This window comes from Uranotaenia lowii, chromosome 1 (assembly GCF_029784155.1).
Source record: "Uranotaenia lowii strain MFRU-FL chromosome 1, ASM2978415v1, whole genome shotgun sequence".
In the NCBI taxonomy this organism is placed as follows: Eukaryota; Metazoa; Arthropoda; class Insecta; order Diptera; family Culicidae; genus Uranotaenia; species Uranotaenia lowii.
In genome coordinates, this window is record NC_073691.1 from 45,901,706 (window position 1) to 45,926,858 (window position 25,153).

The window sequence follows — 25,153 nt, forward strand, 5'->3', positions numbered from 1 at the left end:
ATCAATCAATTTTGAATTTCGACAAATAATTGAAATCACAAGCGTACAATCAGTTATCAGAATAAAATTTTAGACAATTTTAGACCAAAATTTAAAAATAAACCAACAACAATTTCGAGCAAAAAATCGTTCTCGGAACTTGAGATACAATCAAACTTTTCCTTTGAAATAAATCCATAATAAAACTTTCACATTTCATATCAGAAAGCGTTATTAAGAAATTTGCAACAAAATGTGAATTTTAATCAAAAATAAAAATTTAATTTTGAAATCTTTCAAAAAGGAATAAATTGAGGAATTTAACTGCATTCTCACAGTCGACTTACAATGGAAATTTTATAAATAGTTGAACTTTCTCAGTGAGTAGTTTGCATAAATTGATAGAAAAGAAGATGCTCAGAGTCATTGATATAAAATTACGTTTCAAACTAGTGAAAAAGTTTAAAATCTTATTAAAGAAGAGCAAGAAGTTTCTTGTTGCAATTTAATAGACGATTGACAATTCACTGTTCCCTAAAAGGTACATTTTTTCGTTAGAATTGAATATCGAGGCTCAAAAACCTGTATTACTAAATATAAGATTTTAGGTTTCGATTACAGGAATGGATATTTTGTTTAGGATTTGAAAGCTTATACATATTATTGCACACTACTTTGAAAATACTCACATTCATGCTTATAAAAGTTTTTGGGTATTTTTTTTTAGTTAAAAAGCATTGATACACAAAATTTTAAAACATTTTATTGCTAAATGTTATATTTCATGAAAAATAACAATTTTTACAGACGTTTGTACTCACAAAAAGTTTAGAGATATAGAAGTTTTTCCATTTTTTTATAAAGGTTTTAAAATAACAAACTTTTTAACTAGTCATACAAATTGTTTGATTCAAGATTGTTGTAATCAAGAAGCCAAAAACTTATAAAGTGAGGAAGTCGAGTAGTCAGAAGTTCACATAATCACGAAGTCAGAAAGTTCAAAATTTTGAGAGTCAGAAAGTTTGAAAGTCAGAATATTAGAAAGTCACAAAATTCTAAAAAAAAAGTCAAAAAGTCAAAAAAATAAATCGTTTAAAAATCAAAAAATTCCTAAAACTATAAAAAAAAGAAAAACAGGAAGTAAAGAAGTAGGAAAAATAGAAAATCATGAAGTAAAAAAGTTTCAAAATCATTAAGCCAAAATATCAAAATATAGAAAATCAGAAAGCTAGAAAGTCCCAAAGCCAGAAAATCAGAAAGTCAGGAAGTCAGAAATTCAGATATTCACGAAGGCAGAATGCTAGAAAGTCCAAAAATTTAATGAAAACTAAAAATTTTTAATTTATAAAGTTGAAGAGTCAAAATTTTAGAAGGTGGGTTAGCAAGTCAGAAAGTTGGATGGTCAGAAAACTCGCAAAAAAAGTCAAAAGTCAGAAAAATAATACGTTTAAAAATTTAAAAAATCCTAGAACCAGAAAGACAGAAAGTCAGAAAAACAATAAGTAACGAAATCATAAAAAAAAATCGGGAACATCAAAAATTCAAACAATCACAAAATCAGAATGCCAGGAAGTCCACAAATTTAAAGAAAAGCAGAAAGCCCGAAATTCATAATATTCGAGGGTCAAAATTTTAGAAGATTGTTTAGAAAGTCAAAAAGTAGGAAAGTCAGAAAACTCGAAAGAAAGTCAAAAAGTCAGGAAAGTAATAAGTGTGAAAATTTACAAAAAAAATCAAAGAACCAGAAAGACAGAAAGTCAGAAAAAACAGTAAGTAAAGAAATTAGAAAATAACAGAAATCATAAAGTAAAAAAATTTGAAAATCATTAAGTCAGAATATCAAAAATATAGAAAATCAGAAAGCTAGAAAGTTCGAAACCTAAAAAATTAGAAAGAGTTAGGAAGTAAAAAATACAAATAATAACGAAGTTAGAATACCAGTAATTCCAAAAAAATTAAAGAAAAGCAGAAAATCCGAAATTCATAAAGTTGGAGAGCCAACATTTTAGAAGGTGGGTTAGAAAGTCAAAGAGTTGGAAAGTCAGAAAACTCGAAACAAAGACAAAAAGTCAGGAAAATAATACGTTCAAAAAAATCCTTGTACCAGAAAGACCAGTAAAAAAAAAATTAAAAGATAAAGCAAAAAAGTTTGAAACTCAGTAAGTCAGAATATCAATAATTTTTAAAATCAAAAAGCTAAAAATTCCGCTAAATCAAAAAGCCGAAAATCAGAAAGAGTCAGGCAGACAAAAAATCAAACAATCACGAAGTCAGAATGCCAGTAAGTCCAAAAATTAAAAAAAAAAACAGAAAGAAAGTCTGAAATTTATGAAGTTGGAGAGTCAAAATTAAAGAAGGTTGGTTAGAAAGTCAGAAAAATGGAAGTCAGAAAAATGGAAGTCAGAAAAATGGAAGTCAGAAAACTCGAAAAAAAAAGTCAGAAAACTTACACCAGAGGACAGAAAGTCAAAAGAACAGTAAATTAAACAATCAGAAATTTAGAAAACCGCGAAGACAGAAAGCCAGACAATAGAAGGTATGAATTAAAAATAGGTTAAAAATTAGAAATTAAGAAAGTCAAAAAGTCAGATAGCCAAGATTTGAAGAACCTAGAAAGTAAAAAAATCAAAATGACGAAAATTCAGGAAATCAGAAAGTCAGAACAAAACAAAACAAAACAAAAATAATCAGAAAAAACCGAAATTGAGAAGATTAGAAAATATCATGAAATCAGAAAATCAGAAAACTACAAAAAAAGAATTTCGGCAATTCAAAACGTCAGAAAATAAGAAAGACAGAAAGTCAGAGATGGAGAAAGTGAGAAAATCGCGATGTGAGAAAGTCTAAAAACTGATGATTTCAGAAAGCCAAAAATTCAGGAGAAAAAAGACATTAAAAGGGACATTCTAAAGAAAGACAGTAAGTCAGAAAATCAATTCGTTCGAAAGTCAAAAAATCTTAAAACCAGAAAGACAGAAAGTCTTGAATTCGTTTGACATTCATAAAGTTGGAAACTCAAAAAGTCAGGAAGTCAGATAGTTCGAAAGAAGGTCAAAAAGACAGGAAACTAAAACCAGAGAACAGAAAGTCAGCTAATAAACAGAAACAGTAAAAATTTGAAAAACAAAAATTAAAAAGCTAGAAAGTCAGAAAGTTTGAAAGTCGAAAAGTTAGAAAGTCAGAATATAAGAATGTCAGAAAGTCAGAAAATTATAAAGTAAGAAAGTTAAATGTTAAGAGAATTACAAAAAAAAGTCAAATTGTAAAATAATTTAAACGTTAGAAAGTCAAAAAATTCTAAAACAACGAAGACAGAAAGTCAGAAAAAAAGTAAGTAAAGAAGTTAGAAAATCATGAATTCAGAAAACCATAAAGTTTAAAAGTTTGGAAGCCAGAAAGTTAGATGATCAAATCACGATAATCACGAAGTCTGAAAGCCAAAAAACAGAAACAGTTAAAATCTGAAACCAAAAAGTCAGAAAGTCAGAATATAAGAATGTCAGAAAGTCAGAAAATGATAAAGTCGGAAAGATAAATATTCAGAAAATTCAAAAGAAATTCCAATTGTCAAAAAAAAATTAACGTTAGAAAGTCAAAAAGACTAAAAAACAGTAAGTAAATAATTCAGAAAATCATGAATTCAGAAATCCATAAAGTCAGTTTGGAAGTTAGAAAGTCAGATAAGCAAATCACGATAATCACGAAGTCAGGAAGTCAGAAAATTAAACAAAAAATCCAAAAGTCAAAAAACTAAAACCAGAAGACAGAAAAACGGCAAGTAAAAAGTCCGAAATTCAGAAAATCATGAGGTCAGAGATTCAGAAAATAAAAGTTATAAATTAAAAAGTTTGAAAGTCTGAAAATCAGGAAGTCAGAAAGTCAGATTGCCAAGAATTTAGAAACTCAAAAATTCATAAAGTCAAAATGTCGAAACTTCAGGAAGTCAGACAGTCAAAAAGTTAGACAGTTAGAAAGTCAAAAAGTTAGAGTTTTCGGAAAATAGCTCGGAAAGTCTGAAATATGGAACGTTAGAAAATATCATGAAATCAGAAAGTCAGAAACTTAAAACGAAAGATTGTCAGACATTCAAAATGTGAGAGAGTCAGAGAATAAGAAAATCAGAGAGCAGTTAAGTCAAAAAATGTCAGAAAATTCGAAACAAAATCAGAGTCAGAAAAAAACAGTAAGAAAAAGATAAAAAATTCAGAAAACCATGAGGACCTTCAGTAATTAAAAGTCATGAATTCAAAAAGCTTGTTAGTCTGAGGTCTAAGAATCAGGAAGTCCGAGAGTCAGATAGTCGAGAGTTTGAAACTCAGAAAGTCAACAGGTACAATAATCAGGAAGTCTAAATGTCAAAAAAACGGAAAGTTAGAAAGACAGAAAAGTCGTAGAATAAAATACAATAAGGTTTTTTACGTGGTTTTTTTTGCGCAGTTTTTGGGAATTAACGCGGTTTTCGAAATCTACGCGGTATATTCTAAGTCCTTTTCGAATCTTTTTGAGACATGAGACATGAGACATGAAACATGAGACATGAGACATGAGACATGAGACATGAGACATGAGACATGAGACATGAGACATGAGACATGAGACATGAGACATGAGACATGAGACATGAGACATGAGACATGAGACATGAGACATGAGACATGAGACATGAGACATGAGACATGAGACATGAGACATGAGACATGAGACATGAGACATGCGACATGAGACATGAGACATGAGACATGAGACATGGGACATGAGACATGAGACATGAGACATGAGACATGAGACATGAGACATGAGACATGAGACATGAGACATGAGACATGAGACATGAGACATGAGACATGAGACATGAGACATGAGACATGAGACATGAGACATGAGACATGAGACATGAGACATGAGACATGAGACATGAGACATGAGACATGAGACATGAGACATGAGACATGAGACATGAGACATGAGACATGAGACATGAGACATGAGACATGAGACATGAGACATGAGACATGAGACATGAGATATGAGTCATATGAGACATGAGACCCGAGATCCGAGATCCGAGACCCGAGACCCGAGACCCGAGACCTGAGGCCTGAGACTTGAGACCTGAGACCTGAGACCTGAGACCTGAGACATGAGACATGAGACATGGACTTGTAACCTGAAACCTGAGACCTTTTTTTCCCATGTCTCAGGTCTCAAGTCTCAAGTCTCAAGTCTTATGTCTTATGTCTTTTGTCGCAGGTCTCAGATCTCATGTCTCTTGTCTCAGGTCTCAGATCTCGGGTCTCTGGTCTTAATTTTCAGGTCTCAGGTACCATGTCTCAGGTCTCAAGTCTGATGTCTCAGGTCTCAGGTCTCAAGTTTTAAGTCTTATGTCTTTGTCTCGGGTCTCTTAGCTCAAGTTTCAGGTCTCAAGTTTCAAGTCTAAGGTCTCAGGTCTCAAGTCGCATATCTTAGGTCTTAATGTCATTGTCAATGTCATATCATGTTATTCATGTCAGGTCATTCCTGTCCCAGCTTTAAATTTTTTTGTACACGGTTTTCCGCAATGAGCACGGTTTTTAACGCGGTTTTCGGGAATTAACGCAGCTTATATTTTGCTCGGATTTTTTTTACGCGTGATGTATTACCGCGTAAAAAAAACTTACTGTACCTAGTCTAAACAATTATGAAGTCTGAAGGTTAAAAAGTCAGAAACAATGTCAAAAAACGCTTAAAAAGTCAGAAAGTTACAAAATTCAAGCCACGAAAAGTCTGAAATTTTTTGTCCGTTTTTTTTTCTTATATTCTACTTTTTAGTAGTTTGTCCTAACAAATGTCCTTTTTTCTAAATTTTCTTCTAATAAGCTTTCTAATGAATGACTCTCTTCAGAAGATTTCCATGTTTAAAATTAATCGGTCATAAAAGCTTAAACCGTTTGGGGTGACAAGTTGTCACCTTTAATGTAAACTATAAAAACGTGTCGCTATGCGTACATATTTAAGTACCAGTTGAAGTTTATGACCTGCTTCTTCTACTAACTAACTTGGGCCAAGAACTCAAACACGAGTACAATTTCCGCAGCAATGATTTAACGATGATCGTTTAACATGATCATTATCTCAGGCCGGAGTCTATTACCCGGTAGCTTCATTAGAGGTTAATTCTCTTGGAGCTGAATTGAACCTATTTGTCAATTTGGAAGTAAGAAAAAACAACTTCAGCAAGCAATAAAAGTGTTCGAAAAAAAAAACAAATACTCACGGAACCGATCCAACTTTGAATCCGACAATTGGGGTAGATGTTTGATATTTGGTTCTATTTTAAATTGCTCACTTAATTCATCTGTTAAATTTATGATAACTTTAAAATAAATTTTGGAGAATTAATTTTTCTCAGAAACTTAAAAAAGCAGGAAATAAACCATATAGCCTCAAAATATCTGCCTTTACTCTTTGTGCCAAGTTGTTTATTTACGGTTGTATGTTGATTTTTTTTTTTTGTTGTAAACAATCTTGTTCGTTCCTTTTGTTAGAGGAGATCGAGTTTCGATTTGATTTATTCGGTTAGAACCGCTTTGTGCCAAATTTGCCTGTTTGTTAGGTTAGGTTCGTGACTTCTGTTCGAATTCGTTTGTACCATCTTTTTTTTCTCTCCAATTCTTTTCGGTAGGGAGTTAATTGATTGATGTTGGATAGAGTGACTCAAAAAAAAACAAACAAAATTATTCATATGTATTTTGTTTGTGCGAAGTGCTTCTTAAGAAAAGGTAAAGTTACTGTTAGATTTCAACAAATGTAAACCTTTCCAGTCTTTTCTTAACTTAGCCTGAAGTCAGTTACTTGGCAAAAGTTTTGCGTCAAAACAACTTCGCAGATCGTAAACGTGTTCAATCAAAATATTGGTTTTTGAAAATGAGTCAATTCTTTCATCCTGTTGACAATTTCTTTGATTTGGTATTGAGACATATTGCTTGAGAGTCAATTCTTTCGATTCCCTTGTAATCATTTAATCAAACATTGGATATTTACACTTTGCAATCATTAGCATGATATGTTGATTTTTACGATTGTTGTTTTCTCGAGAAATTATAGCGGATATTAACTCATCTATTGACGTCAATGTTGATTGAAATCGAAAAACTTTCAGTTTGAACTATTGCAGCACACTCATTATCATTATCATTATAATAAAGTAATGTTATTCGAGAGTAACAATCTAGACTGAAAACTAAAGCCAAAACCTCAAAAATTCAACCCAAGTTCAAAACTCAGCTACATTTTTTAAAAAAATTCTTACTTGTTCATAGAATTTCAGGTATGGATATTAAATTTTAAATTAAATAAAAACCATTTCGTAGGTTTTGGTTCCATATCCCATAACTGTTGTTGCATTTCTATTTTCGTATTTTGGATTTTGAATCCAGACTGAGATTCTTGATTTCCAGTTCGAATAATCTTAAGAAATAAGAAATGAAAAGCTGTTTTGAAATCCTGGCTCAAATTTAGTTTTGCCAGTGATATCTAATTTGAATAATGTTTTTCGAAAATCATACACGTTTTAAATATTTTTATAATAGTTTTCCGAATATGAAAAATTTTTTTTTTTTTATTTGTATTCGAATTCGAAGTTCTTAAACTTGATTCTTCCACAAAATTCACACATATAAAACTTCTAACTGGCGATCCAAAATTGAATACTCAGATTCAGATTCATCATTTGAAATACAAATTTCAAGATTCACAATACAGATTAAAAATAAATAATTTAAATCATGAATTTAAATTAAACTGGAACTGCAGAATTGAAATAATAAATAGAGTCATGAATGAGGCCTCTAAAACTTGGCTCATAAAATTCTGATCTGGAATTGAAATTCGGAAATTGTATTTTTTTTTTGTTCATTTCAGAAATCGTATAGAAATTCGGAAACAGATTCACAGTCAATTTTTGAACTCAGGATTAGATTTCATATTCAGAATGTAGGTTCAAAATTCAGAAAAAGATTTAGTTTGTAAATGATTTATACATCAACATAAAATTGTTGAGGAATTCAAGAGATCATGAACTTAAAATTTTGCTTGTTAATTTAATTTCCGGATTTGAAATTTTTAATACAAACTAGTTTGTACACACAATTGTGTTGAAAATCACAATACAGTAAAATTGGAGTTAATTTTCTAAGATTTGTTTTATGGAAAATAACTCAAATTTTATTTGACAAGAACATCCATGGGGTTTTTATTATGGAATTGACCTCTACAGAAACATGTATACTGCCGTCCGAAAGTTTGGGTCACCCGCTAAAAAAACATGCAAATTTTGATCGTTCATATCTCAGCCGTCTCAGGATATATTGCAAATCTTCTGATCTCATTTGAAAGATAATGAGCAGTAGCTATTTCGGAGGTATTTTGCCCAGAAATACTGATTTAGTTTTGTACCTTAAACTTAACCTAAAGTTAGAACATTTTCAAAAAATCGCACTCAATATTCAAAGCCGATCATCTCGGGAAAGGGTCGACCACATTTCAAAATTTAAATGAATTTATGAAAAAACAACAATTCCTTAGCTTCCAAATGAACCCTTCAGATCCACAATACGATATTCGATGAGAAAGATATGAATGAGATAAATTTGCATGTTTTTAAAAGAATGATCCCAATCTGTAGGCCGATACACCAAAAGATTGGGGTGATCCCAAACTTTTGGACGATAAAGGGTGATACGGTCAAAATTTGGTCAATATCAACTTGACGGTTTTCTTTCAATTTTTGATTTAAAAACCTGAACACCCCTCATTTTGAAGGTGTGTGTGTGTGTGTAGAATGTTGCTCCTATTTTGATTTTGGAATTCACTCTTCAGTTCTCAAAATGCCGTCCAAGGAAGAAGAGCAGCGTATCAAAATTTTGCTCGCGCATCGCGAAAATCCGAGCTACTCGCACGCAAAGCTGGAAAAACCGCTCAAAGTTGCCAAATCAGCCGTTACAAATGTAATTAAAGTGTTTGGGGAACGTTTGTCGACAGCCAGGAAGTCTGGATCGGGGGGAAATCGAAAACCGGAAGCCGCTGAGACGACAAAGAAAGTTGCCGGTAGTTTCAAGCGAAACCCTAACCTGTCTCTCCGAGATGCCGCAAATAAGCTGGGTGTATCGTCTACAAAAAAAGAACGAGCCGGACTATCGACTTACAAGAAGGTAGTGACTCCAAATCGCGATGATAAACAAAATACGACGGCCAAAGCGCGATCCCGGAGGCTGTACACGACGATGCTGACGAAGTTTGACTGCGTGGTAATGGACGACGAAACCTACGTCAAAGCCAACTACAAGCAGCTTCCGGGACAGGAGTTTTATACGGCAAAAGGAAGGGGAAAGGTAGCAGATATTTTCAAGCACATGAAACTGTCAAAGTTTGCGAAGAAATATCTGGTTTGGCAAGCCTTTTCTGTACCTGTGGCTTGAAAAGCAGCATTTTCATAGCTTCCGGGACTGTCAACCAAGAAATTTATGTGAAAGAGTGTTTGAATACACGTATGCTGCCTTTCCTGAAGAAACACGGTTGTTCCGTACTGTTTTGGCCGGATTTGGCATCTTGCCATTACGATAAAAAGGCCATGGAGTGGTACGCCGCCAACAACGTGCAGGTGGTTCCCAAGGACAAGAATCCTCCCAACACGCCAGAGCTCCGCCCAATTGAGAAATACTGGGCTATTGTCAAGCGGAACCTAAAGAAGACCAAAAAAAAGTGCTAAGGACGAGCAGCAGTTCAAGGCAAACTGGCTTTCTGCGGCGAAGAAGGTGGACAAGGTGGCTGTACAAAATCTGATAGCAGGGGTTAAGCGTAAGGCCCGGCAATTCGGATTTGGAAAAGCGGAAGCCTAACTGAATATTTTTCCTGCATTTTATACTAATTAAACTTGAAAAAGAAATTTAATTTGATTTTTTAAATAAACGATTTCCCCGATTTACACGCGTTTCCCCTTGACCAAATTTTGACCGTATCACCCTTTATCACCACTGTACTAATAACTAACAAAAAACCTTACAATAAAAGTAGGTCGTTTAGAGTCAGAAGTATAACGGTAGAACACAGACTCAAAAAGTAGGACACATCCTACTAAAATAGCACGTCTAATAAGCCTAAATACTCATGAGAGAGTCTCTCGCGAGCACTCACCTGTCTGATGTCCTCGAAGATGTACTTGAGTTCCTCGTCGAGCAGGATGTACGGATCGATGTTGTATTCCCGGATCGGGCCGGCCGGCTGCTGTGTGTGTACGGAACTGTAACCTCGCATGCAGGGATGTGCGGGGGTGGACGCGGCTGGGCTGGTCTGGATGTGGCTGTTGCTGCTGCTGCTGCTGGATGCGGACTGGTGCAGCTGGCTGCACTGCTGTAATCTGCTGGTACATGATGGCTGCAAAAAAAAGGGAAAAGGAATGAAAGTGAGTTAATGAGAATTAGGGTTGTAGTTTAGCATTTTATCAACAGATAAATAGAATAATAAACTCATCCTAAGATTATTGTTTGTCTGAATATGAAAATAACCGTTTTTCAACCGCATGTACACGCTCATTTTTGGTTAAACAATTTTTGTTGAAAAGTAACAATTATTCATTTATGGACGTCTCTTCATGCCAATCAATGCTATCAAGCGGGGATGTCACTTTTGGCATAAGATTCGATGTGATGATGCTTTCACAGATTGCCAGGATCAGTCTAGATCTTAGTTGAAAATGGTTCGTTTGAATTGACACAATTTATTTATACCATTATGATCTTCTAAAAATAGAGAAGAGAAAAAAATTTATGAGAGAAATAGAGAGCTGTTAAGATTCTTTTTCATTGTCGAACTGCAGAACATGTGACTCTGGCGCTGCAGAATGAAGAATATCCACAAAAAACTTTTCAGTAAAAGACTTCAGAAGTTTTTACAACTGGTAGGTGTAGCAACATGTTTACGGAAATCATAAAATCCAAGGGAACAAGTTGACCTAAACAAACACTCTACGAAAAAAATTAACGAAGATGGTGTTCGGGCAGGTTATCGTTGTAATGGCAAGATTTGAGCATTTGGATTGAGCGATGAACCCGTCTTCACGGAGAGAAGGGCGCTTCATTAGATTTGTTTTGCCACCTAGCGATTCAGAAGTTGAAAAAAACTTTTAAAAAATTAATTAAAGAACTTTGTTTAAGAATAATTACGACAGTGTTATAGGTTAAACGTCGCTCCTAGACCGTTGATTGATCCACATCTGTCCTAGAACGATCCGAGTTTGAGTCAATGTTACTTTGTGACAGCATGAATAAATTAACACATATTCCTAATAGCTTGGTGCCAACGGTTACTGAAGCTATTAAGAGTATTGGCTTAAATTAAGTGTCTGCTCTCGGCTTGGCAACATTGCGATAAGCGAGATGGCAGGTAATCAACCTAAATGGCGGCATGTTTTTTTGCCACCGTTGTTGTTGTCGTCGTTGGGTGTTGAAGTCGGTAGACGCCTAGTCGTCTACGCGAAACTATCGAATGTACGCGTCCATACTGCGGCAGCTCGAAGTGACGACTTTTTCTCCTCTGCTGCCTGCGCCTGATGATAAAACTGATAAATGAGCTTTCGGAGCAGGCAGATTGATGTAGATATTAACAGCGTTTTTGTTGTTGAAGTAGTGTGATGATGTGTGGCAGATAATTCAACGATTGTTGAACTTTCACCTCTTCTACGGGTGGAATACGAGGGGCGCAACAATGTTGCAGGTGTTTTTTTTCTCTTTCGAGCCTCTCGTAAAACTTAAATTGATGACCTCCGGTAAAGGCCGATCGGTTGAAGAGTCCATTAGGCGTTTTCGTCGCCAATCAATTATGTCGAAACGGTTTGCGAATGGACATTAGCGATCGGTTAGATTTTGCATCATTTTGTCAAATGTGAGCGGGTATTTAGATAAAATAGAAAAAATTACTTTTGCGAAAGTTAAAGAGGACAAGGACGTATTTAAAGTATCAATCAAGGAGATAATCAAATTTTAAACTTAAAGGTAAATCCTAATTTAAAAAAAAATAGGGTAAAAATGAAAATAACAAATCAATTAAGCACTAACAGTAGTAGTTATATACCAGCACTCAGACGAAAACAGAAGCCATTTATACAAACCAACTGCTAAAATCCTTCTGAGCCACGAATAACAACCCAATTGGGTACAATTCCTCTAATGGAAGCAAGATCACAACGCAAGAAGAAAAACCGGCTCACCGAACACTCACCAATTCGAGTGATCTAGTGCAAACTCCCCCTCGGTGCTCATTACAAACGCACTATGCTTGCTCTGTCGGTGGTAGATTCGGTGCAGACAAAGCAACGACGACCCGACCCCAACGACGAGATCAAGCGACCAAAAAACGATTCCAATCGAAATCAGTATCAAGTGCAAACCACAAACTGTGTCACTGGTGCGCCGCACTAACACAATCGCCACGGTGTCAAGCACGACGCATGAAATACGCAACGACAGCCGATCTGCAAATCTCAAACCACCTCTAAGCTCTAACTGAGCTAGAACAGCATTCTTCTCGGATTGTCGTCGTTGATCACCCGAACAAAATCAAATAGGATCTTGTCGCTAGGTCTCGTGATGTCATTGTCCGCGGTTGGTCGGTCGATGTGCTTTAGGGCCACTTAGGCTACCATTACCACCGGCTGGCATGTTGGATATGGACCATTGATTGCTGCATTAGGTCAATTGTACCTCTTAGTTAGTTAGAGCAACCGCCGCACAACCGACCTTCAGGCGTTGGAAGTTCACGCGGAATCTGGTCAGTTTTGCCGCAGTTTTTTTTTGTTAGGTACTGGAGAATGGTTCGTTACGTGCTGCCTTTGCACAAAATATGATGGATCTGTGATTCCGATTTGATATTAGTTTTACTATAGAGAAAAGACATTTAGAAAAAAAAATTACAGGCCACATTTTAAGTAAAACTATGCAATTTATCAAAATTTCCAATTTTCTTGAAATAAGTTGTTAAAGATAACGGAAGTTCTGTAAAAAAGACATCTGTCATTTTTTAAAGTGTTTTTTCTTGAACGTTTGTTTTCGTGACACTAAGAACTGACAAGCCGTTGAAAAGTTCTGTGAGATAGTTTTAAATTTATCGTTATTTTTAATTATTGGTAAGATTAGTTTAAAAATAACACTATCAAAATATCAATTAACAAAATCAAACAGTTCGAACAGGAAAATCAACAACAGTGCCAGACATCAGTCTTCACAAAAGCCACATAAAGATGACTATATTTTTTCCCTAAGGATGAGACCAACCTAGTCTCGAAACGTTGGATGAAATAAATGATCATCATTTCGAAAATAAACTGCAGTGCCGATTTAAAAAAAAAATCAATACCACAAATTCAATTATTTTCAGTCTTTTTTTAGAATTTGACTCAATGTGCTAAATTGCTTATTTAAACATCGCTAAGAACTCAGACAGTAACAAAAAGATGAAAGTTCGACTTTTGAACTAGAAATGGGGATGCTCTCTTTCACAGGGTCTTTAAATGTATAAATATGTATTGAAAATTTAAAAAAAAATGATTTTTTTAATCTCGAGTTTAAAAAATAACCTATCTCCCATAATTTCACAATAGATTATTTGATATATGAACTAAATAATGCCATCATAAAATAATTTTTTAGTTAGCAGCAATCCGAGATATGACAGATTAAAAAGTACAAGTTTTAGCTAAAAAATCCCTTTTAACTAACGAACGCATCTTGATACAAGTTTGCGCTTTGAGAGAAAAATGTGCGAATTTTTATTTCATATACATGCTTAGAAGACATTTTTATTTATGGGTTCGTTCACAAAAGTTAGAGCCTAAATACCGTTTTTTTTTTCTACACACCCTAACAATTCTAAAATTCAAAAAATCATAACTCGCTTACGAAACGTCATCTGTATGTGGTGTCTTCGGTAAAGTTGCCTTAAAAACTGTTAGCTACAACTTTGTGCAAGACAGTTTTGCTCTACCTGTTCCCTGGAAAAAGTTTCTATGTGTAAATCATGCAAAAATGGCATGCGTATGGTTCTGATAAAAGCGGCAACTCACAGCGTTGTCATTCGCCTGTTTGCACAGCATACATTTCGGTTGATTTTTGCAAACTCTAGCGAAGTGTCCTTCTTCACCACATCTTTGGCAACATCGTGACGGGTCGGGTCCGTTGCAGCCGTACGCTTTTCGCAGTTTTATAGCTACTTATTCGTTGCTCATACCAAGTATGCTGGAGAGTGCTTTCTCGAGCTCCTCTGCAGTGGTAAACTCATCCAGGTCCTTGCATTCAATGGATGCGACCTGCGATAGCTCTCGGACAGTCGCTTCATCGCCTAGGGTGCATTCAACAAGCTCTTTGAAGTCGGCGCTCTTTACCGCCTGGTCTTTTTTCAGCTCAAAGAGCAGTTCGCTTTTTTTGATGCTTCTTGTTTTGGTGACGCTCTCCCCAAGAGCAGATAACTTTGGCTCTGCGCGTAGCTTCCGGAACAAATCCGCATACGTTGTGCCTCCTTTCGCTTCCACGATAAGGGCATCACCCCTGGACATCACCCGTTGAGGTTAAGGTTTTGGGGGTAGAAGCACCATCAATTTCGGCACCCAGATCTTGATGTGCGTGTGCACGTTGTTGGTATTTCGCACAAACTCCTGCATCTTGTCGACCATTTCGGCTGCCTCCAAAAGGCCACTTTTTCTTATGCCCCTTGGTGCACCTCTTCCTGCGACTGGAACCTGCTCCTCTTGCTGGAAACTAAGCTGAGGTTTTCAGTGGACCCATCTGCGGCAGGGTTTCTCTCCGCTTCCTTCTCAACCTCCATGCCAATCTCCTTTCCTAGCTCCTTTACTACTTTGCTTAGTAGAAGAGACCTAAGGAGCCCTCTCTTAGCAAAGAACTCTTTTGCGTTCTTCTACCTTCTCCACCTTCGTCCGATCAAACGTCAGTTGTCTCGAAATTCCATCTGTTTTTGATGTTGTTGTTGTTTTGGTTCATGTTTTGTTCCACGAGTAGCTAGGGAAATATACGGTCTACTGCGCCAGTGCCATGCTTCAGTCGACTCACCAACAGCCTTGCCAGATCTACGGATTTCTCCGTAGTTCTACGGATTTTAAGCATTTCTACGGAGCTACGGATCGATGCTCGAAATCTACGGGTTTTGAGCATTTCTTACGGATTTTCTACGGATTATCGAAAAAATTCAAGGGATTCTGCGGATAAATGAAAATTCTACCTGACGACCAAAAAAAAAAAAAGGTCAAGTTTTATTTAGCCGGAATCAGTACATTTTTAGATTCCGTCAAATCTACGGACTTCACCTCATCAGCACGGCTTTTCGCATAGAGACGTTTTCGCGCCCCCATGAGCGGCACACTTTGGGTAGCCTTGGGTCTTTTTATCCAATAAGTTCCGTTGAAAAATTGCGATTTCATTGCGTATTTCTTCATCCATAGAGGGGTCGGTTCCGTCTGTTCCGTTTGCGTAGACCATATCCGTTGCATGTGTTTTTACAAAAGGGGTTTAAGTTCCGTTTGCATAATCCATTTCCGTTGCATGTGTTATCATTAGAAGGAGGGATGGTTCCAATCTATTCCGAGTCCATAATCCGAGTTCGTTTGCTTAGGCCATTTTAGGGGGGGGGGGGGGGGGGAGAATTGCTAAATTTAGGCGCCTCTTACGACATGGGTCAGCGACCCACGGGTAGTATTCTCATGCCGCTACCTCACAGTTACAGATAGGAAATCATTAGGGAAGTGTTGCCAATATGAAGTGTTGCCAATATCAGTAAAAGGTGTCCACAATGAAATTGCCACACTATGAAATTGCTCTAACTTTTTAACCGTTGGGTAGTATTTAATGAAAATTTGGGTGGATTTAGTTCATAGTGCATTGTTTACATCCTGTAAGTCCGCCAAAAGCCGTGCCAGGAAGTTGTACCTCAACATGCTGACGAAAGTTGAATGCTACATCATCGACGACGAAACATATGTGGAGGCCGACTTCAAACAGATCCCCGGCAACCTGTTTTTCACGGCCAAGAATAAGTTCATCGTTCCTGAGATGTCCAAATTTGCGAATAAATTCCTGGTTTGGCAAGCCATCTGCACGTGCGGGAAGCGGAGTGCACCTTTCGTGAGCCAGGACACGATGAACGGACCGGTGTGCATGAAAGATTGCCTCGAGAAGTGGCTGCTTCCTCTCCTGAAGGCCCACAACGTCCCAACAATCTTCTAACCGGATTTGGCCTCATGCCACTACTCCAAAGACGTGCGTGCTGAAGTGGTATGCGGACAATAAGGCCAATTTCGTGCCGAAAATGTTCAACCCTCCCAACACTCCCCCTCGAAAAGTACTGAGCGATTATGAAGCAGAACCTTCTTAAACAACCTAAGGTACAACAGTTGAGGAGCTGAAGAAAGTGTGGGTTTACATGCAAAATACGGTTGATTCACCGGTTGTGCAGTATATTATGGCCGGAGTAACGGCCAAGGTGCGGGGATTTACGTATGGACTGTAAATAAAATACGAGTGAAATGGTAAAATGAAGTTTAATAGTTATTTTTCAATCCCTGAAAAATTGATGACAATCGGATGAAAACTCGAATTTCGCGAATCAATTTTGTGTGTGGCAATTTCATCGTGAACGCCCTTTATTGTATCCTGGCCTTTTTACAAGACTTTCCAAGAATAAATATGATAATGTTATCAGTTTTGCGATACAAATAGTAGTCCGTTTTATTTGATATCACAACAAAACTAAAGATGGTTGAAAGTGTTTTTTCAAATTATTGTTTTTGCTCAGTTTTAAGCTTCATTGTTTCATGTTTGTTAATGTGAGTATTTCCTGGAATGAAAAATTCTAAATTAAACATAAAAATTTAAAAATTGTAGGTTTTGCTTGATTGTTAGCGATTTGAATATTTTCTTGAAATGTTTTGCCAAGATTCTATAAATAAAAAAAACTCAATGGCAATGCAAAAAAAGCTTTTTACCCAGCTTTAAAATCAGCTGTTTTCTTTTAAACATCGATTATCTTTTTTGAACTACACCATAGATTCTCTGGAACATGTTTTGGTCCTTCGAACCGGATCATTGAACGTTGAATAAGTTCCATACTTCTATCTTTATGAGTCACCATATTTCCGATGTTTTTTGTCGGTTCACTTAATAGTCACTAAACATAATTTTTTGTTGAATGCGGCAAAAATACTGAGGAAAATTATGGAAACTCTCATAAACTCGTAGTCGTAGTAAGAGTCGATATGAAAGTCATCAGAAACTTTATGAGTTAGTTAGTTGAAATGAAATTCTAAACAAACCCTAATTGTAACACATAAATAAGATTTTGTCTTAAGTTACAAGAATAAATAAATACAAATACAAAATACAAAAAAAACTATCTGATTTCGAGCTGTTCCACCCAAGACATTGACCCTGAACAAATCTCCGCATATTGCGTCAATGACTATTTTGATGCACAACAAAAAATAACAGCAACAGTGCAATAAACGCCCGATAGAGGCGAAAAAATAAACGCCATAATAAAGCAAAATATAGATGATGGTCAGTGCCAAATGGTGCTCGCTTAGATACATATGTTGCTAGAAATCTCCGGGTCTCATTGCAAAGTTGAAATCACGCATCGCGAAACCTCCCATCGTCAGAGTAGTTGCAGCGTAGCAAATCACGCTTTCAAATCTCATTGATCACCATCAACACCATCATCACCAGCACCACGATCAACCTCTCGAGAGTGAAGCCGCACCAACAACAACAACAGTCAGTTTAAGGTTAGGGTTGTTGTTTTTTTTTTCTCGGCTTCAGTTCGAGGGTACACTGCTTGGCCGTCCAGCTTCTCTGATTTGGGCCGGTTTCTGTTTTCGCTACCCCCTGCTTATTTGTCTGATGTTCGAGTGTTTATTGTTAATTGAACAATCGGAACTAATCCAAAAGTTGTTTCATCTGTTTTCATCCGATGAGATTTGACTTAAAGATACATATGTTAGGGGTACCTAACCTCAAACTATTCATCTATTGTCGGAACATAACTATATGAGAAAGCTCATGTATGTTCGGCTGTCTGTCTGTCTGACAGTTTGTTTGGCTGTCAATAAAGCTTGAGCCCAAAGAGTCGTGGACCTTGCTTGCGTATTGGGATATTGGAGCAAGCAACAAAAAAAAAAACTTGCACAAAAATGACCCGGTTCAATGACATTGATTTATGGTTTATGGTTTGGCATACGCTGCTTCCATTTTGTTGGCTTGTTGTTGCTCTTTATTGGTGCACCTTAGAGGGTTTAAAATTTGCGAGCAGTTGTTTACGAGTTGACCATAATAATGGTCGTAAATATTTACAACAACAACGTAAATATTTACAACAACAATTAGTTTCCTTAATTTTCTAAAATAAAATAAGCTTTTCTTATTTTTTTTTAAACTACAATGAAAATCTAAAAATAAAACCACCCTAGCAAAATATTTCTCGAACTGTTGAACTTGAACTTTTCTTTTCGGCCAATTACGACCCATTGCATTGCATTGTTAGGTAAATTTACATACAGTAATCTCAACAACAACAACAGCAAAAAATACTTGCTGCAGTTTTAGTGCCTAAGAACCATCATCTTTTGGGATCGTAAACTTTGAACTTTGATTGAAAGCTGACTTTGAGCTGCCTTCGAAAAAAAAAATGAAATGCTCGCTTCAAAGATGATAATTGACTATTGACGTAGTAATAGGTTGATGGAGTGTGTGGTGTTTAATTATGAAGTTTAGGTAGCTTCAATCAGTTTTGAAGTCGAGAAGTTGTTCATCATATGAATTTGTTTCGTAAATCTTGAATTCAAAATTTGAATCTTAAATTCATACTGGTTCAAATTTCAATTCAATGGGGATATTTTCCTCCAATTATTTTAATATATATTTGTTTGGTACTGAATAAATAGTTTTATCATTAAATCTTTGGTGTAAATATATAATTTTTCGGGAAACTTCTCAAAATTCATCCTACTGTATTGAAATTATTCGCTAGACTTTAGAACGTTAGTCTTGGAGAGGAAAATAATGACAAAATTTTTTTTTGTAACTTTAAGTCAGGAAATTTCGAAAGATTTTTGTTTAATTTTTTGGCTTAACCTGAATCAATCATCAGTTGCTCAAAGTCAAATCCAGCAAACATTTTTGCATGTTTATTTCTCAACAAACTTTGTTATACGATTCAAATACATTATAGAATCATCGCATAAAATTCGAAAAAAAACAGCATTTACCTACCAAAGTGGAGGCAATATACATACATATTTTTAACTTCTGGCTTAAGCGATAAGCGATTATACAAATTAGACGATATTCAACACCTTATTCGAGAGAGCACGAATTTTGCTCTCAATGCATGCAAATCATTGCCAGCGACAATATTTGGTGCTTCTCTTATTGGACAATTTTTCCAAATGAACCATCTGATTTTTAGCAATCTGGTGACACTTCTTATCGCAGACAGTAGAACAGGGTTGTTTTCTCAACATGGCGGACTTTTTATTACATCCGATTTATACCGACTTTAGGTAACCATTTATACGATCGTTTACTTATTTGATAGGAATTGAGATTCGCATTACCATTGTTAACGATTTGAGCCATCATTTTTAATGCAATTTTATGTTTGCTGGGAAGAATTAAAGATTGTTAAAGTTCCAGAGAAAATTTCCTTCGATGATTTTATTTTTACAAACCAATGAACAACTTAATATGAATTCAGGCAACACTGAGTAATGTTTTTTAGTTTTTTTATATACAATATATTCAACTTTCCTTTGCGGTTAGGGTCTATATGACAAATTGATATAAATTTATTCAATAAATATTATTTGATTGAACCAAAATCATCATCCAATGAAATAATTCGTTAAAAAAATAAATTTTCGTAATATGATTTGCCCTTTAATTTACTTTTTTTCAATTTTTTCATTTGTTTTTCCAGTTTCATTGGAAATAATCTTAAATATGAAGATTTGGGCATGTCTAGATTTCTGAAGACGTATTTATTAAAATCCTCCCTTTTATTTAGAAGTTTTATAGAAAATCTGTATTTCTACGATTCGGATAATTTTTTTAAAAATATTTCTTCATTTTTGAACTGTTATGAAAATTTATAACAATTTAAATGGAACAAATTCTGTCAATCAAAAATTTTCATTTTAAACAATAAGATGATAAAAAATGTTACAAATTTTTAATATTAAAATTTATTTAATTTGCTGTCTCAAAATTTAAAAAAAAGTTTTTCTTTAGTAATTTAAAGAGATTGTTGATCAGTCCCGTCAGAAGGACCCGTACATGGGGGAGGTTTTCGAAATTCTAATTTAGCTAGAAATAATAAAAATACCAAAAACTTCACAATAATAAGGAAATCGATTTCTTGAACCAGTATTTTTTATACACAAATTCGAATAAAAAAAATAAAATTTACTAATACGATTGATCAAAGTTTCAAAACATTTTTATTTTCGGTAAGTGAGTTAAAAATAATTCAAAAATATGATCCTTATTCGGAACTAGAAAATCTAAGCCAATATTTTCGAAACACCAGAAAACGAATGCGAATTAAAATATCAAATGAAACTAAAATTTAAAACTTTTGACTTAAGAATCTGATCACATAAATAGAATACATAGAATGCTACACCAGATTTGAATAGAAATCCAATCCGAATTTAAAAGTAAATTGAAATTGGCCATGATTAAATTCTGCTTAGCAAAGTGATAATTACACTAGTTTACAGCATTTTTGAACTTAGTTAACAGAAGATCATTTCGAATGTGAAATCGAGCGCTGAATTCGAAAATGAAATTCAAAAAATTCTCAGTAGAACAGTTTGTGAATAATGGTTCAAATGTGAAATTTTGAAAGAATAAAAATTAGATAGATTCAAATATCTCGAACTGCATAACGTCAACATGAAATCTTTTTTATGAATATTGAAGGTGAAAAAATTTGCTATCGATCATCTGAACTTCATGCTAATGTATTTATGATAGAAAAAATTATAAAAAACACAATTTTTTAGAGAAAATTTTGTATCCTCGAAAGTTTTGGACTCCATGGTAATAAAACCTTATTTTCTTTGGGTCTTAAATTTCAATTCAAAACAAAAATCTCAAGTGGTTATTTATAAAAAATCGGTTGAAAATTGAAAAAAAAAAATTTATAACAGTAACTAGCTGACCCGGTGTGCGTTGCAACACCTTCCAAAAATAAAATACATTTTCAGAAACTATTTCAATTTGGTTTTTTTTTGTAGGTATCGTAAGTGCTCGGTTTATTAAAAAAAAACTTGTTTAAAGTGCCCCTCTCCCCTTCCCATCCGCAAAAGCTGGAAGGAGGGAGGGATCGCATTTTTTCGTAATTAAAAACTCTCATATCAAATTTAGTTATATTGGTTGATAAGTTTTAAGCAATACATTAACATTTATATGGAACCCCTTCCGTCCCTCACCTCTCCACACTGCAAGGCAGAAAGGTCTGTAAAATTCTATAGAAACATATCTTGTACTCAAGTACCTTTCCAGATCATATTTGATTTTTTTTTTGCTTGATTACTTCTATACCAAGAAAATTGTTTTGAACACCCTTCCCATTTCTTATGTACCCATTGGATAAAAAGATGGTAATTCAAATAATGATAGAACCATTTCTCGTACCCAATTGATTTCCCATGTCATATTTGGTTCCATTTGTTTGATAAGTTCTTGGTTTATGCAAAACAATTTTATGTGAGCTCTCCTCCTCCCTAAAGTTATCCTCAATTGAAGGAGAAAGGAGTCTCGAATAAGCATATAACCATTTATCGTATCCGAATGCCCTCCCATAAAAATTTGTTTCCGTTTGCTCGATAAGTTCTCGAGTTATCTGAAAAATTGTAACTGAGCCCCTTCTCTCCGTCCTATCACCCCACTCGAAGGAGGCAGTAGTACCAAATATTGATAGGAACATTCCTTGTTACTACTCAAATACCCTACCAAGTGGAATTCCATTTGCTGGATAAGTTCTCGAGTGATAAAAAAAATTGTATGGGTGCACCCTCCCACCTTAAAATTTCCCCACAGGATAAAATCATAGAGACATTGCTCGTATTCAAAACCCTTCCCATGCCAATTTTGGATTGATTTACTTTATAAGTTTTCCAATTATGCTGGGAAATGTAAAGGAGCCCCCTCCCCCTTATATCTCTCCACAAAAAGAAGCGAAGGGTATCAAACATTCATAGAACCCTTTCTCGTACCCAAAAAAATATATTTTTTTTTTTAAATAAACCTTAATCCATTTCAAAGGACAGGCTCTTGTTTAGTACATGTGTCTGTTCATTTTCAACGGATTTTGTTGTTGTTATGTAATTTTAAAAGCGCTTGATTTATCTTCAATTAAGCACATTTGTACATGTTCGAAAAATGTTTCTAGGCGTATTGGATTATTCAATCGTACGTTAATCTTCCCACTTTATTTTTCAAACGTCCGCAAAGAGTCATACCATTTTTTCATATGCATCAGTATCGAATTCATATTTTTAGACAACCATTGCTGATTCAATGAACATGAAATCAAAACAGTTTTAATATTTAAAATCGTTTAAATGGTTTTGATATGATCGGTAAAATATCAATCTGGGTCACATCTAGGCTTCATTTATTCATATGTGCTGTACAAATGAGCTAGGAAGAAAAAAAAACACATCTAGGCTTCATATCGCTGCCACGTGCGTTGAAAGTATGCTTGGTTGAGAAATAGGCGCCCAAATATTCCCACTGATCAGTATGCTATGCCCTGGTTACTATCCTCTCACGACGTTTGCTCGCGACGCCTCGACCATGGAGACGAAAAACAAACCGCCCGTCCGGCGCCCAAAGTAAAGAAAACCTCGAAAAAATGGATGTCATGACTTTTATTTCATTCAAAAAACTACAAATTTAATTATTACGGACAACTGATGCGACTTTGTGTTGTTTTTATTCGATATAAACCGATTCGCATGCCTACAGAATATTCTAAAAATAATATCATTCGAATCGTTTTTGTCATTTCGGAGGAGTAGTACTACAAACACCGTTACAAGAGAATTTTATATAATAGATTTTTGCACTTTTGAATAATCTAATAAACCGCAATGTTCTAATTCTAGTATTTGAAGAATTAAACATGACAAATTTCACTCGATACAAGCTTGAATTGCTTATTAGTTTTCCAAAAGGACAAATGCTAAATTTCAGCAAGATCTGACCATGGGGAGGGTTTGCTTGAGTCTCAAGCGTGAATGAGATTTTAAGGTATTTTGCTCGAGAGAAGCAAAATTACCGGTTTGATTTAAGATTAAAAGAAAATAAGATTTAAATTGTCATTATTGTAGTTTATTCAGTTTAAAAATCTGAAATAAAAAAAACAAAGAGGATTTTGAAAAAGAAAAAAAAATTATTAAGTCTAAAACTGTCGAAGAATTCAAATTTTCTCCAAAAAAATGTTTTTTATAATATTTTCTATCATAAATTCACTAATATTAACAATACCGTTGATCATACGCAAAAATGAAGTTAAATTATCGATAAAAAATTTATTCACCTTCAATATGCATAAAAAAGATTTAAATTAATGTTACGCTATTCGAGATATTTGATTCAAGTACTTTTTCTATTTTTCCAAAATTTCATATCTGAAGCATAACTCAAAAACTATTCTACGGAGATTTTTTTTTGGAATTTCATTTTTGATATCAGCGCCCGATTTGACATTAAAAATATTGGTCGGTCAATCAAGTTCTTGATTTAAAAAAAATTAACTAGTGTTATTATTAACTATTAAAAATTTTAAATTACTTACGTAGCATTTCTTCTTTTTCAATTGAAGAGTTGATTAAAACTTCCTTTGTAACATTTTAAATTTGAAATAATATTGAATCATGATTTGAATTTATTCAAAACACATAGATGATGATTGAATTTAATTTGATAAAAAGATAAAAATATTAAAGTTCATTTCAAAAGGGCCAGGGATCAGAGATTGAATCTTTTTTCGTCTTCAAATTCTCCCAGTTATCAAAATAAAGGGCTAATGCGCTGAATGTGCTAAACACTTAAAATACAACATGTTCAGTTCACCATTACTGACAAAGTACAATCAAGAAACTTAGTTGGTCTTATTACAAATTTAGTAGATTTGATGATTTCAAAGAAGTCTATGTTTTCAGAACACAAAAACTCAGAGTTGAAAAACAAAGGTAAAAACACGAAAAACATTCCAAATTTTTATAAGTTGACTTTAAAATACGGTAATTAAAAAATATTAAAACCCTTTTTTTCAATATTATGTCAGAAAAGTGCATAATATTCTTAAACAATTTTGACCTTTTTCTAAAAATTTCAGGACAACAAATTTAACAAAATGAGCTTTTTAATTCTCACCTCAAAAAAATGTTCATGTGGCCTTGTGAAAACTTTTTGACTTATGGTTTAAAAAATAACAGATTTACCTGTTTGTGTTTCCATATTTTATTTCATAATTATCATATGATACCATGATAAAGGAAATCAAAACGAAACCTTTTGTAGTTTCAATTGCTAAAGCTCAAATTTCTCCCGGTCTACCAGGAAGTTAATCCTTAAATTTTAAATTAAAAAAAAAACATGTGCTAAAATGAAAGACTCAACGCAGTTTTCAGTGGTGGAATAGTGTTATTTTTATTCACACTTACTTACCAGATATTTTCAGAAAATAAAGCGTCACCGGCGAAAAAAGTGGGACATTTTGGAAATTTTTAAAAACTAAATTATAATGACCATTTCCATACATATACAGTCGTAAATTTTGTAGTTCAGAATAATTTAAAATTACAAATTTGAAGAATGTTATTATATTTGTAAACAGTCATCTTCCAAGTTTATATAATTTTATATATTTTATTCATTCATTGTTTGATTGAAATTTTTTTTTTCGCTCGGTGGTCCTGATCTAATTTATTTGGAATTGGACTTTTTCCTTAAGCTTTACATTCAAGGGAATCTTTCAGGGTTCCGGAGAAAAATGTTGAGCCCTCATTGTTTGGAACCAACTTAAAGAATACTTTTTTAAATAAAAAATATTAATATCGCTAAAACTTGCT

At 34.4% G+C, this 25,153-nt stretch overlaps 1 protein-coding gene across 1 annotated transcript in view; it reads right to left on the reverse strand.

Moving 5' to 3' along the window:
* Window positions 1–25,153, reverse strand: part of LOC129739542 (all trans-polyprenyl-diphosphate synthase PDSS1) — a 332,301-nt gene that overhangs the window by 93,242 nt on the left and 213,906 nt on the right. The window contains exon 3 of the mRNA XM_055731025.1: window positions 10,150–10,389. Within this exon, the coding sequence (XP_055587000.1) occupies window positions 10,150–10,389 (240 nt within the window). The remainder of the gene's footprint in view (window positions 1–10,149; window positions 10,390–25,153) is intronic.